The sequence below is a fragment of the Sardina pilchardus genome, chromosome 21 (assembly GCF_963854185.1).
Source record: "Sardina pilchardus chromosome 21, fSarPil1.1, whole genome shotgun sequence".
Taxonomy (NCBI): Eukaryota; Metazoa; Chordata; class Actinopteri; order Clupeiformes; family Clupeidae; genus Sardina; species Sardina pilchardus.
In genome coordinates this window covers 12,092,565-12,106,991 of record NC_085014.1, presented here as the reverse complement: position 1 = coordinate 12,106,991, position 14,427 = coordinate 12,092,565, and the positions used below count along the sequence as shown (strand labels likewise).

At 44.4% G+C, this 14,427-nt stretch overlaps 2 protein-coding genes across 2 annotated transcripts in view; one reads left to right on the top strand and one right to left on the bottom strand.

Moving 5' to 3' along the window:
• Positions 1 to 1,440: 1,440 nt before the first annotated feature.
• Positions 1,441 to 12,944, bottom strand: fam193b (family with sequence similarity 193 member B). The gene is made up of 10 exons (XM_062523838.1): positions 12,672 to 12,944; positions 11,368 to 11,625; positions 10,607 to 10,802; positions 9,800 to 10,018; positions 9,021 to 9,456; positions 8,438 to 8,621; positions 7,449 to 7,682; positions 5,898 to 7,074; positions 5,366 to 5,441; positions 1,441 to 2,655 (listed from the first exon to the last, which is right to left on the bottom strand). Exons 1-10 carry the CDS (start codon positions 12,828 to 12,830, stop codon positions 2,559 to 2,561), a joined length of 3,036 nt encoding a protein of 1,011 aa, XP_062379822.1. The 5' UTR covers positions 12,831 to 12,944; the 3' UTR covers positions 1,441 to 2,558.
• The window catches only part of tapt1a (transmembrane anterior posterior transformation 1a), a 26,742-nt gene continuing 25,163 nt past the window's right edge, over positions 12,849 to 14,427 (top strand). Inside the window, exon 1 of the mRNA XM_062523839.1 lies at positions 12,849 to 13,079. Within this exon, the coding sequence (XP_062379823.1) occupies positions 13,011 to 13,079 (69 nt within the window). The 5' untranslated portion in view covers positions 12,849 to 13,010. The remainder of the gene's footprint in view (positions 13,080 to 14,427) is intronic.

Sequence of the window (14,427 nt, the reverse complement as noted above, 5' to 3'; positions counted from 1 at the left end):
TCTACACACATCCTCACTACTGTAGTCAAGTAGGCTATATCAGGAATTTTGTCACAGACATTTGTAGTATTACTTAATGTAAAAATACAACACTTGGCATTTACAAGTCTCAACTTGAGCAGACGGTTGCAACAAAAGTGGTGCCATTTCAATTTCAATTTCTGAGTTAGGTGTAATCTCTCCCGCATGCACACACACACACACACACACACACACACACCAACACTCCACTATTTTCTTATTCTGCAGATATGCAGGCATAAAGCTATGCTCTGTGAGCGCATTGTAATCGCTGTGCTCTTTGTAGTGGGAAACTGGCTAAACAAGCAGAGGCAGAGTCCGTAACACTGCTGCTGGTTCAGAGGCTGACAAAGCTTTAAAGACCTGCAGACAAGCCGAGACACCAGAGGTCTGACGAGAACAGGAGTGATGATCAGGTAAGAAAGCACACACCACACTTTATTTAGTTTTTTTCCCAAAACTGTAATGTTTTAATCTTTCTGCACGAAAGATTTTTCACAGTATCAAAAAGTGAATAATAATAATAATATTAATAAAAAAAAGACAGCCAACATACACTTGGCTGTTGAATGGTATAGTATAAATCTACATTCCAGACGCTTAAGATGTCTTCTAGTCTAATATAACCTCGATAGCATCGGAGATGTTGAAATATGAAGAGAGAAGCTCAAACGTATTCGTCTCAAACCTTCAAGCAAATGGAGTTATCAAATAAATTCCCTCAAATCCTGTCAGATTTACGTTATCAGTTGTTGTTTGTTTTTCTCAGAGGGAAGGCACAACCTTCCTACTTTGACAGGAAATAGTGCAGTGACTTGAACCCAAAATTAAGCAAGCAAACAAACAAAACAAACGGGGTCTCAATCACAATTGCTGTACCTAGTATGTAGCCAGAAAATTGCAACCACAATCATGACAAAACCGAGTAGTTCAAAGTATTTGTGAGATATGGAGAGTGAGGAGAAAGAGGACAGCCAGAGAAAGAGGGATGGAGAGCACATTGGACTGAGGAAGTATGGAGCATATGCTGTGATTGCATCTACACAGAGAAGGATGAACACGCTAAGTGCGAGGGGATGTCAATAAGCCCGTTGAGGTGATTGAAGTGTCATTCTTAAACTTGAGGCTGGAGAAGCATTGGGTACCAGACCAGCACAAACATATGGAGCATTCAGAACACGTGTGGATGAGGGAGTATCATTTAAGTGTGATGCAGGACTTCTTTTGAATAAAATTAGCTTTGGAATTGACAAGATCAAACAGTGAATTGCACTTGCACTAATCTTTGAAAACACAAAGGGAAATTGCTGTTTTTGTTTTGATTTTCCCCCTCTCAAATATACTTTTTGTCTGTATGCATCATGCAAGGAAATCACCCCTGTAACATCCATGTATAAGTGTTAAAACACAGCCATATAATATATATATATCATTTTTTAATCAAAGTTTATATTAGTGTTGAATTTTTTGCAAACGTTCATGTTTAAAAAACAAAACAGAAACCATTTCATGTCACAATTTAAAACAGCATGGTACAGTACAAGGGCACTAATCTCCAGAAGCCAACTACTGTCATTGACTCCCATATATATCCGAAGCATAATTTGACAGATTGGGCAAAAGAAAACTAACAATGTCTCCATGCCTTTCCATGTTTAAAAAACCGCAACCCCTCTGCAATGACCAGCATTCAGTCCTACGGAAGAGATTGTTAAATGTTGAGCTATGGCACAGTCAAACCAGGACAGTTGACTTCTAGTTGTGATCACGGTGCTGTTTGACAGTACAACAGAGAGCAACTTCATCAGTGGTCGTGTTTGGTCAAATGCATAAAAAAAACAAAAAGTCATAATCTGTGATTCAGTGTTCAGTTCTTCAAACTGAGGGTGGTCCCCCAATCTAGACTATGGATTCAGAGAGTGATTGGGTAAGGTGGGGCTCATCATGGATGTCGTCGTGGATGGATTCTTCTCTTGCAACTGGAAGTACCTTTCAGAGCACACAAGTTAACTGTTAGACATCCAAAGGGGGAAAAGAACTGTTAAGATGTGCCACATTTTCTGTGATAAAGAAAAGACAAAAATGGTTTTATTTTAAATGATAAAAAAGTAAGAATAACTTTGAACACACATTGTATGAAGCAGACATTTGTATGAAGCAATGAGCCAGAAACCTAAGACATTTCTTTTTTTTGTTTGTTTGTTTGTTTTTTGCAATGTTGGTGTTGTTGACAGGACAGTGGCCCCCGCAACATCAACCGCTAGCAGGTTCAGGGATGAGTATGGACATGTTGGATTTGTTTTTGTGTGTAAAATTCCATTTGTTGGGAACAAAGTGAAATGACAGTTCCAAGTATGACAGTCCGTGTGAACCGTGTGTGTCTGTGTGTGTGTGTGTGTGTAGGTGTGTGTGTGTGTATGTGTGTGTGATGATGGACCTCAGTCTGGTCTGGTAAGGTCAGGTGTATTGTGTTGAGTACAGTCACGCCGGAAGGTTGGGGAGTAAGGACTCGGTTCTCTGTTTGGCGAGAGCTTCCATTACTGTGCTGCGTTCGAGGGCATCTTTTTGAGGCTAAAGTTTGACCAGTTAACAGCCACCTTCTGTCGTGTCTGTTTGGCCGAGTCCAGGCAGAACCTGAAGGTAAGGGGTGAGAAATAATTTGGTGAGATTTGAAAGAAATGAGGAAGACAAGAAGTCTCCTACCATCACTGAAAGCATTGCACAGTATTCATATGATAAACAAGGCAAAAAGAAACAATCCCAAACTGGTGAGTGCAAGGTAAATTACATACACATTCAGAGGACAACTAAAGAATGCACAAGTGAAACACAATAACAATCGTGAAAAAAACTAGCAAGTCCTAAAACAGGCCAATTCAACTAGTGGTCTATGGGGCCGGATGCGGCCAGTTGGATTTTACGTGTGGCCCGCTTGCAAACTGCCTTCAAATCTGGCTTTTACAACTATTCTATAATTAATCACATAAAATGACAGTGGCAGTGATTGGCTGTAAAATGTCACGCAGCTCATGCCAGTCACACTGGGCTGCCTGTCAGATACCCTATAGGGTGTATTCATAAATAATAGAATAATGCCGTTAAAAAGTGGCAATTTGGCAACACACCCATAACCTATACAGGAATTCCTGTGTGTGCAGAAGTAATCCTAATGTTAGAGCCTAATGTTAACCATTTCTCTGTCTCTGAAACGCAAAATTGGTGATGAAAACGGGCAATTCCAGTTGGGCTGGACTGAACAAGTATTGTTTACATTGCCGTCAACACCAAGTTAATAATAAACTTACTGTGCAATGAATGCATTTCTGTAATGAAGGAATCTCAGAATAAAGCAATGTACACCACATCCAGTGTTTATCAAATGTAGCTGGATACTTGTGAAAGCATGTCTCTTACAGCCACAACAGTGTCATTTAAGTGGCGCCATATTTTGGGTGGCTCTTGGGTGACTCGGTAATGAAGTTGAATAGCCCTGTCCTACATACACCAATATGCTTGATTTTATACCATTATGCCTGCAAGTGGGACATAGATGGCAAGCCAAAGTATACATTAAATGTATAGTCTGGAGTCGGACCATTCACAGAGCTGAAGCCTGTGTTGTGGGTGGGATGAATCGTTGTCTTTCAAACTGCCTCTGCACGTAATAGGCCAGAGCTTGTGACCAATCAACGTTGTTCTCTATGGTTGTTCCAGAGACGGTTTATAAAGCGAGACGATTCATATGAGGGTAAATTCCGGTTTCACTGTGACGCAACTGCCACTCCCATTTAGGAGGCAAACGGGAGCATTTCTATGGTAGAAATAAACCTGTCATCAACAGCACCTGCTTCTGCTGATTCTACACCGTTCGAAACCGATTATCTCGTCAATGATCACGCCCCTTTAGGAGGCGGAAGTGGGTGCCATTTCATTCCATTGAAAAACCCCTTTATGATTCATCTTAGTAACTATACAATCTTTGGTTGTTCTGCTATCTTGCTGTCGTCACCGTGCTAAGGCGGGCTCAAGGACTCTGTACACAGATAGAGCATTCTGATTGGACCGACTGACTTGGTGTCGGACGCAGGACTGGCCTTAATGGTGTGACACTAGACCATCCCGCTAGGCAAAAATATTTTTTGCCGCTAGGGTGCATCTAGATTTCTAGGCTAGGACATAGATAGAAACCTTACAGAACAGGCATTCAAGCACTTTAAAGCTGGAATGTTGATTGCTATATCATTTTCACAGGCATCGTGAACCCATCCAGACTGCACAAAACAAGATATTAGTTTTGACAAGAAGTTTATCAGGGCTAAATGAATCAGGAGTGACGTCGGTGACTAACTAAAATGTGACATACCACAAGAGCTAAAATACTATGCCTATTTTTATAGCATGCTGTTTAAGCAGTAGTCCATCATGGATGTGTTAGGCATGCACACCTTGATACATAGATCAGTGGTAGAATATCACTTCAGAAGTTTTCGACAGGGTGAATAATAGGGCTGGGCTTTCGATATCGAAATATCGATATATATCGTATTGCAATATATCGTATCGGCACTGTTGCCTACTCTCAATATTTTTTTATTTAAGCATTAGGCTGCGCAACAGCTTACTATTGCGATATTTTTAAAATCATTTGTCTACTGAATTATCCTTATAATATGATCTACATATTGCACTGCTCAGGTGGTACAGAGCAAATTGTGTTTCAAGCTCTATTTTTACATTTTCGGCAAAAAAGTATTGTATTGATGTATTGTAACCCATGTGATGTATGTATACGAGGTCCATGCCACTACACAACCCTAGTGAATAATGTTGTAAGTTACATATTTACCATTACAGTAATGTCACAGTCATACTTTTTTTTTTTTTTTTTTTAATTAATATTTTTTCTAATAATAATGAATTTCTATCATGAAAATGTATGGGAAAATGTAAGGGCTGTATAATAAGCATGTGCAAAATTCTCCATTTGTTCAGAAACGCTGTAGTGCATGATGGGAAATCTGATGCACTGTTCCAAAACTCTGGAACAATAATGATGGTAATTCTATCTGTCTGCCCCAGAACCAGCTGGATCAAAAGACTGGTGTTGTCAAGGACTTAAGTCTGACAAGCCTAAAATAGGCCCAAAAAAACTAGAACTAACTTTGATGTAGACAGCATTTACACTCATATTTGAATCACCAATGTAGTCTTCCCCTAGGCAGCCTAACACGGTGCATGTTAAGGTAAATCCAGATTAAATAGTATGCCTTAAAGAATATACATTCGCAAACTTGACCTTTAAGACTTCTTGTAATGCATCAAGCAATTCCAAAATTGCCCTCACCTCTTGAAGTACTCAACTTCACGATCAATCTCGTCCATTTCTGTTGGATCAACGTCTTTGGGGAGGAACACATCATCTATAGGATTGACACAAAATTGAATGTTAGAATTGCACCAATACAAGGAACACATACAAACAAAGACATTTAAAAGACAGAGCAAATAATGTTTTAACAAAAAAGTATGCATTTGTATACGCAACATATAGCCACCAACATGTGTACACCAGGTACAAATCATGTTGCAGAACAACTTGCATAAGGATAGTAACAAGGACACACATCCTAGTCCTTAACGTCTAATATGGTCCTCTGCTCAAATCTCAGAAGCATTCTATTAACCACTCCCCACTGTACTCTTTAATCAACATCCGCTACTATTCATAATTCAGATGTTATGAATTTCTCTGCCCCAATTGTGTTCATGTTTTTGTTTGTCATAAAGATGTTCAGAAACTAATTGTCAGTTTCATGCCGTGTGATAATCCCATCTGCCTCCCAGTGACAGGGGACGGAGAGGATAATTGGCCTTACCAATAGCAGTGTTGGATTTGTCTGGCTTGTTCTTGTTCTTCTTATTCTTGCCCTTGGGCTGCTGCTGCTGCTGTTGGGAGTGTGCTGGAGTGCTGGCGTTGGCTTTGCCCTCGGGGTCTTGTTCCAGCCTGCTCCCCCGAGCGTCCCCGTCGCTCTTCCCTCTCGGCGTGCTGGAGGCGGAGTTGGGAATGCCGCTCACGGAGCCGTTCTGCTGCTGCTGCTGCTTGAGTGCTTTGGAGTCGTCCGCCTTCTTGTGTCCGTTCCTCTGGCACTCGGACGTGGCCTGGCCCTGAGAGGCCTGCTTTGAGCCGCCCTTGGAGGGCTTTTCGGCGTCTGCCGCCACGACTGGCCGGCTTTCAGGGCCCTTCTGCGACTCTTGTCCCGCTCTGGCGGATTTGGCTGCGTTGTGCTCCTGCTGGGAATGCATCTCCTGCTGTTGTCTCTGCTGTTGCTGTTGCTGTTGCTGCTGCTGCTGCTGCTTCTTGCCCTTCTTCGTCTTGGCTCCGGCACCGGTGGCGTTCTTGGCGTCGGGGGCCTCGTCCTTGGGCTTGGCTGGCGGGGCCGGCCCCGGCTCGGTGGCTTCGGAGCCCGCCGCCGGACTCCTCTCGGGGGATCGGATACGGATGAGCTTGGACAGGCTCGGGGTGGAGTTGAGCCGCTGGACGTCCTTGGCGCTCGCCGGCTCGTTGGGGGTGGGGGGGGTGGTGGCGGCGGAGGTGTTTGTGGTGGCGGTTGCCGTCGCCGTCGCCGCCGTCGTAGCCGCGGCGGCAGCAGCGGCGGCCGCGTCCTCCCAGCCGTTGACCAGCTCCAGGTCCCTCTTGAGGTCGCGCAGCGAGAGCGGCGCCATGTCAAGGTCGATGGGCTGCAGGTCGGAGGAGCCGTTGAGGTGCGACAGCAGGTGGTTGCCCTCCAGCGTGGCCGCCTTCTTGGGGAAGTCGTTGACGTCCAGGTTGAGGTCGTACATGCTGAAGGACGCCCGGATGGAGTCCTTGATGGTGTTCTTGATCTCCTCCAGGCGGCTGGTCAGGAAGCTGTTGACCCGCTCCAGCTCCAGCTGCGGCCACTCCAGCAGCCGGCTGGCCTCGCCGTCCGGGGCCTCGCCGTCCTCGCCGGGCTCCGTTGGGGAGTCGCGCTGGTCGCACGACATGGCCTCGGTCACTTGAGCCCTCTCCTTCTCCTGAAAAGGACACAGTACAGTACACAGACACAGTTAATCATTACGGAGTCTGTGTGAATGGCTGTAGTGCAACAAGCATGAATGTATACAAGCCTGACTTTCAGAGCAGTTAGAGATTTCATTGTTGGCACATGTGGTTTTGATCAGGAACATCCCCCCCACACACACACATATTTCGCAAACAAAACCTCAGCTGTCAAAATACAGGGGGTGTTGTTTCATGCCAAATGCTACATTCATCAAATCATGATATGAACATGACTGACTTTAATTTGGCTTTGCGCAGATTCTTCACAAAGACAAAGCAAATGCGTTCTGAATGTGTGCAGGGCAAGAGAGAGAGGGAGAGGGAGAGGGAGAGAAAATGGCCGTACTTTTTTCTTCTGTTTGTGCCTGGCTCGCTTGGCCGCCTTGGCGCTGTTGACGGGCTTGGGCTCGGTGCTGTTGATGAAGTCGAGCAGCTCGTCCACGTCCCGGTTGTCGATGGAGCTGGGCACGGCCGGGTCCGAGTCCTGCCGCTGCGGCAGCTCCTCCTTGCGCCGCGTCAGCCGCGTGCGTAGCTTCTCGCGGATCTCGGCGTAGTTTCGACTGGTCGGTGCAGCGGGAGGCTGAAGAAGAGGAAGAGGGAGAGAGAGAGAGAGAGAGAGAGAGAGAGAGAGAGAGAGAGAGAGAGAGAGAGAGAGAGAGAGAGAGAGAGAGAGAGAGAGAGAGAGAGAGAGAGAGAGAGAGAGAGAGAGAGAGAGAGAGAGAGAGAGAGAGAGAGAGAGAGAGAGAGAGAAAGGGGGGCAAAAGATTGCCTGTCAATATGTTGCTTTTTTTTTGGTAGACTGAGGAGTAGCCCATCTGGGGTAGGAGAGTTATGCTAATGGGTTTCTTATTGCACTGCTCATTTTCAAACACGTCTCGGCTGGGAGACTACATGTCTCGCAGAAAAGCAAGTAACACAAGCCAGTCAGACAGCGTAACAAATAAATAAACTGAAGATACAAGTCATATGCTTATAACAAGGTTATTTCAGAGAACTTAACTAACAGCATACGAGAACTTCCCCACAAAAGTAATTTTCTACCCTAACCACTCTCTACCATACAAACCACACTATGCTAGACCCCTCAGTGTCACACAAGCACAGTGCCCCCTCTCCCTAAAACTTATCCCCATGAACACATAAGGTGCTTCTCAACATGCCTCCTCGATCCTCGATGCTCGATCCTCGAGGGGTGTTCCCACTGATCTATAACTAACACTGGACAGACTATCCCATTGTTTTCGCCTCATCATTCTTTATGTAGATCAGTGAGGATCGAGGGAGGACGTATAAAAGCCCAAATGAGAGGCACCCAAAAGCATAGTGTCTAAGTACCGCGTTGTGTCCGAAGAACTCGCAGTAGCAGCAGTCACAGTATTTGCCGTCCTTCTGATTGGTGGACGAGGACGCACAGGAACTCCTCTCCGAGCTGCTGTCCTCGTCTTCGCCCTCGTCCAGTTCACACGGAGGGTGGCACAGCGTCCCGTTGGCCAGCTTGTGTCCTTTACACGACTGGTCCCTGAGCAGGCAGATAGAGAGAGACACAGACAGAAGAACTTAGAAAACCTCTTCAGAAAAGTTCAAATAAGGATACTGTTTCCTGTTCAGTCACATTCCATTACCGTCTAAAAATAAAGTGTCCACTCTTGAAACTTTTTGATAACATTTAGAAAGTATGAATTCAAAGGCTGAAAGAAAAACAAAGTAAAAAAACAGAGTATACTCTGAATCCATATCTTCCACAAATTCACACTATTTTTAGAGACAAACTAAAGACTCCAGACTACAGGCACCTCCCAACTTCCACTATACTTAACATTACTTCAACTACACTTAACATTCAAGGATAGACCACGGGTCAACACGACATACATGTACAAGGTAAGTTCCAGTTTTGAGATGGTGTAATAAAATCTACCTGCAAATCGCCCCTGCCGTCACGTGGTGGCCTGCGTTAAGGGCAGCGGCCAGGTTTGCGCCGTGGCCATTGCACGGGTGGTTACAGCCTCCGATGGGAGCGGGCAGCTTGCCATGCTGCGAGTTGACTGTGGGAATGTGGGAGTTCTTGCAAGTGCCGGCCTTGTGCAGGGCGTTGGGTCCCTCCGACCCGGCAGGGGGGTGCTTGGATGGTGGGGCGTGCAGGCTTCCAGGTGCTAGGGGGGAGAAGGGGGCGTGCGAGGGTGCCAGACCCGAGCTGGCGGAGCCCGCGTGAACGTGCTGGCCGCCACCGCCGCTGCCGGAGGTCTGCTTGGGCGGCAGCAGCGAGGAATGCTGGGAGGAGAGGCCGGTGGGGCTGTTGGGCGGCACCGACAGGTCCGAGTGTTGGTGGTGGTCGGCTGGATGGAACGCTTCTCCTTAGGAACACAGAAGTCAGAGGGACATGTCAATCGCTAACGCTAAATCTAAACGCTAGCAGCAGGTACAGTAGTTTGCTTTGGGTACAGCAATTCCATTCATAAATTTCAGAAAAGCCTCAAGGCTCAGTCTGCAAAGCCAAAGCCAGGCTTTTAAAAGAACAGAATGTGAGAACAGGTGTGCTGCATGTCTTCCTACAAACAACATTTGCAAAAGCCTAACAACAACTTTAAACGTTCACTTTCACAACAAAGTAACATTTACTACTCTGTTCACATAGATTTTAAAGTTTTTAAACTTTTAAAGTAAATGTTTCATATTAAATGCTTTAACTGAACTCACCAGGAGGGGTTGGTCGCCTGCACATTGTTTTGAAGTGTTTAGGGGTGGTCTTGTGGAGATCTGCAGAGGTAGACAGTGGTGAACCAGGAGACGTTGCACTGGAATTCTGGGACGCTGGATGACTGTAGGGACAGACTTTAGGCCCCGTCACCTTAGGGGCTTTCCCAGGGGCATCGTGACATGATCTCTTCTCGTGACAACTTGGTCCCACCGTTCCACCTGTCAAAAACACCACCAGAAAAAAATATTTCAGTTAAGACAACCTTCCTCTTGCCAAAATAAACTTTCAAAGGATACTTCAAATCACTTTTTTTTGCAAATCTACACACACAAATATGTGGCTAAATCCCAGATATTCCAAGAACAATTTCTTAAAACCTTTTGTTTCCTAACTAAAATGCTTTTCAACACATAAAAGAAGATGGGTAAGTAGTACTGGGTAACAAGTAGGTAAGTAGGTAAGTTAGGTAACAAGTAACTTGTTATGAGTGCTATGGCTTTTGACAGACTCTCTGGTTTCCTGGCCATAGATAGATAGATAGATAGATAGATAGATAACTTTATTTATACCCGGAGGTAGATTTGGTGTGCAGACAAGTGAGTTGGCACTTCATTAAGGAACATACAACATAATAGACATTAAAACACATCATGCCACAACAGGACAGGCAATGAAGAACACATACATTATGACACCACAGACAGGACTAATAGTAGCCACTTGGAAGCAGACGTATAAAGTGCACCAGTGCATCTCATTGGTAAAAACGTATGGCCTTAGTGCCCGTGCCCGTGCCCACGGCTGACCTTGTTGCGAGTGCGAAGCAGCGTTGTGGGTGCAGTGCTGTGGCGCGCCGCCGCCGTTGCTGTGGGCGGAGCTCCACAGGCCCGAGAGCTTGTGCGCCGACAGGAAGGAGCTGGGGTCCCAGTCCACCGAACTCTGCTCGGGGAAACCGTTGCCACAGGTCTGCGACTTACAAGAGGAGGAGTGCGACAAGGGCGCCTTCAAATCAGAAAAAAAAGAGAGAGAAAAGTCAGGTAAGACGGGTAAAAAATCTGTGGCCCAAAGGGAAAGCACACAGATCAAGCGGAAAAAAAAGCCTGTTAACACCAATTAGAAAACAGTTCACATTAACTTAACAAGATGAACTCAAGTTCTAAGTCTCTTTGTCGACTTGTTAAACAATACATGACAATACAAAACAAGAAACAAACATTCTGACGCTGAGGTCTTAAAACGTACGTAATTCCAAACAACCAACAACAAGTCTTTAGGCCTACATGTTCAAGACATTCAAATGTAGGGTGATGTTTATATAACAATTAAATCAGGAAAATAGACTTATAAAGTGATTAAAACACTGCAATCAAAAGCTGACCATGCAACTTTGTTGCACAAAAATGAGTAATCATGTCAACAGACACAGCCACGGATGGTGCTATGTCATATTGTGTTTGGACAACACCCTGGAGTGGAAACCATTCTAAATGTAATAACACCACAAAAGCCCCTTAAGACACAAGACACAAGCCCAACAAGCGCCCATCATGGTCCCTCAAACACCCACCGGAGTAACCTGCTCCTGGACCGCCCTCCTCTCGTCCTCCTCCACGCTCTTTTTGCAGCTCTGGCAGATCCACAGTGGCACTTCGCCCAGCAGAGAAGGCACCGAGTCCGCTTGTTTACGGCCTGGGACCTCCCGGAGGAGAGCCTGAGGCAGCGCAGGCACCGCGTCTGCCAACTTGGGAGCGGGGAGCCCGTTCACAGAAGTTGCCCCCCAATCCTTGAACTCTCGATGGCACAGCAAGCAGCAAGTATGCATGGACTGAATAAGATATAGAATAAAATACATATCAACATGAGCAAATAGCTGCGTGAATATTTTAAATGCAAAGAGTAAAGAAGTACTGCTTCATAGCACAACTTGTAAGTTAGCTTTCTTCACTATTTCAAATGGTCAAATTCTCAACTAGACTCAATCAGGTAGCACAGTCCATGCTTATGGCTAACCTCAACACTTGGGGTTGTACACTGAAATGCAAGGTAGATTCAACCTTGACGTTGAGGACGTTGAAGACGTTCAGAAATGTTTTCAAAACGCAGAAGAAGCACATTCACCAAACATCGACAAAAGACAACGCAATTAATGAAGCGACTATGACTGCGTCAAGACAGACATCAATGTCTCGAGTTTCTGACATTCCGTACACACACTAGTATTTGGATTAACATGCAATCAAGCGTAAAGTGGCAACTACACTCACATTGGCATGATTATGTCACCTTCAGATAAACTACACCATTTAGTCATATGCAAAACTTCGGGCGAAGAGGCGAGGACATTTACTCGTAAAGTTCCTGTTACTTCTGAACAAGATTTACCAAGAAGACGTGTCGCGATTAAATGTTGGGACTGGAGAACAAGCATGAACAGATAGCTAGCTAACTTACCTACCTATCTGGCGGATGTTAGCTTGCTTGCTAGCTAGCTAGCCATCACCGCCAGCACAGTCTGGATGCGCAAGACTGCTAGCTAGCACCTTCGCTTCAAGTGAGAAAATCTATCAAGTCCGTCGCCCTGGCGGTATGATCTTGTGCGATGTGCTGTGAGCAAGGCTGCTATATGGCGTTTATTTATTTATTTAACGTTATTGGAGCTAACAAGGTATTGCTCCGCCCGATCGAAGTAGCTACAAACAGATCACATTAAGAACAAACTGTATTACATTTCCGTCCCCGACCAATCTCAATCCTACCCCAAACTCTTCTGATTGAAGCAACTTATATGGATACAGGCTGAAATGGTAATTCGATTGATTGTTTGAAATGCCAGTTAGCGAATTACTTTAGCTAGCTGGTTAGCTACCCTACCTGATTCGCCCTGGCCAGTCTATCCACTCCTGCATCTCCACCGCCACCAGCGCCAGCTGCAACGCCGGGAGAGACAGGGCTCTTCGATAAGGTCTGCTGCTGTCCGGACAATGCATCCTTCTGACCGACTCCTTGCTGTTTGCTTTTCTTCCTTGCCATCGCGAAAGTCTCCTTAGTACCCTTTGGCCCAGTTTGCACCAGTTAACAGGTTTAATAAGACACACTTTCGATTCTTCTAGCACCACAAATGTTCCCTATCTTCTCTAGGCAAGACAACAGTCAATATGGCGGAGGGCTGGCACACTGGCGAGTTCAGAGGTCAGGTATAGTACTGGCAACATGGCTTCCATTGAAAGATATTGTGTGAAGTTTTCAGGCTCCATATTGACTGATGGCAATTTTTTACAGGTAAGCACAGGGTTAGGCCCGACTGATTGTACATTTCATAACTAATGAAATAATTATTATGCATAATAACTAATGTTGAACACATATAACTTTGACACTTACACATAGTATTCTTCTCAGGCCTAATATTATTATTACTAAATGCTGCAAAAAGGAACTGAACCCAAATATTTTTACTCTCCAAAGGTAGGCAGGCTACAATTAGATGTAACAGTAAACGAATCTTGAATCTTGAATTTTGCATTTCTGTTTCTCTTTTTGTCCGTTTTTGCATCTGGTTTATGTTGGTTTTAACAGTCCTTTAATGCACTCTCACATAAAATATGTATGTAGGCTTACATAATTAGAGGTTTAGACACTGTCAACAGAAATCCATTTGTTAGTGCTACAGCCTGATAAGTGAGTTCAATCTAAGAGCACCCACACTGTAACTTCATCACAGCCTTATTATGTTACTTTACATGTCAATGAGGCCAGTAGTGTAACATTCTAAAATCCAAAGTGAAAAAGATGTAGGCTATATTTGAAGGCATGTTGTGTATTAACAACATTTTACTCGGATGTTTAATCAATCAATCTCCGATTTAATTAATCAATCTGTAATTAAGTAATCTTAACACAAATCAAATTAAGAGGTATTTAGACCATCCAATTAGCCTACAGGCTTCGTTTTTCTTGATAATACTTATGATGGCCTACTATCAAAAGGTCATCTATAGCAATATGTGTATGGTTTCTGAGTTTGAAAGTTTTAAAGAGTATTAAGGTGTGTGTGTGTGTGTGTGTGTGTGTGTGTGTGTGTGTGTGTGTGTGTGTGTGTGTGTGTGTGTGTGTGTGTGTGTGTGTGTGTGTGTGTGTGTGTGTGTGTGTGTGTGTGTGTGGACAAGTGTAGGGCCTGCCCTAAGCCTAGCAGTGTGTTTTGAGTTTTTTTGTTTTGAGCAGTGAGTGTTCAATGTAAAACTCTCTTGGGAAATATGCAGTGTAGCCTGGTTGAAAAGAAATACCATTTGTTTGGTGACCTGAAGTGTTTGAATTCTTCATGGGAAAAGTTTACACTTGTGAATAAGGATCAAATGGCTTTCTACAAACTGGAGAATGATTAGCCACTTGGAGATGCAATTACCTTGACCACCAAGTGGTGGCAGCAGCTCTGCGTTTCAAGACAAATTGAGTTACAGTTTCATTTCATGACAATTTCAGACCATTTTCATTTCCAGAAGTATTTTCTCTTTTTTCTCTACAATTCTAGCAATAGCTAGATACCAAGGAAATAAAGGTTTTGCAATGATTAACACGCCTCTAATTAAAACGATTGGTTCTGGTTGTAAGAATATTTAAGATAAACATT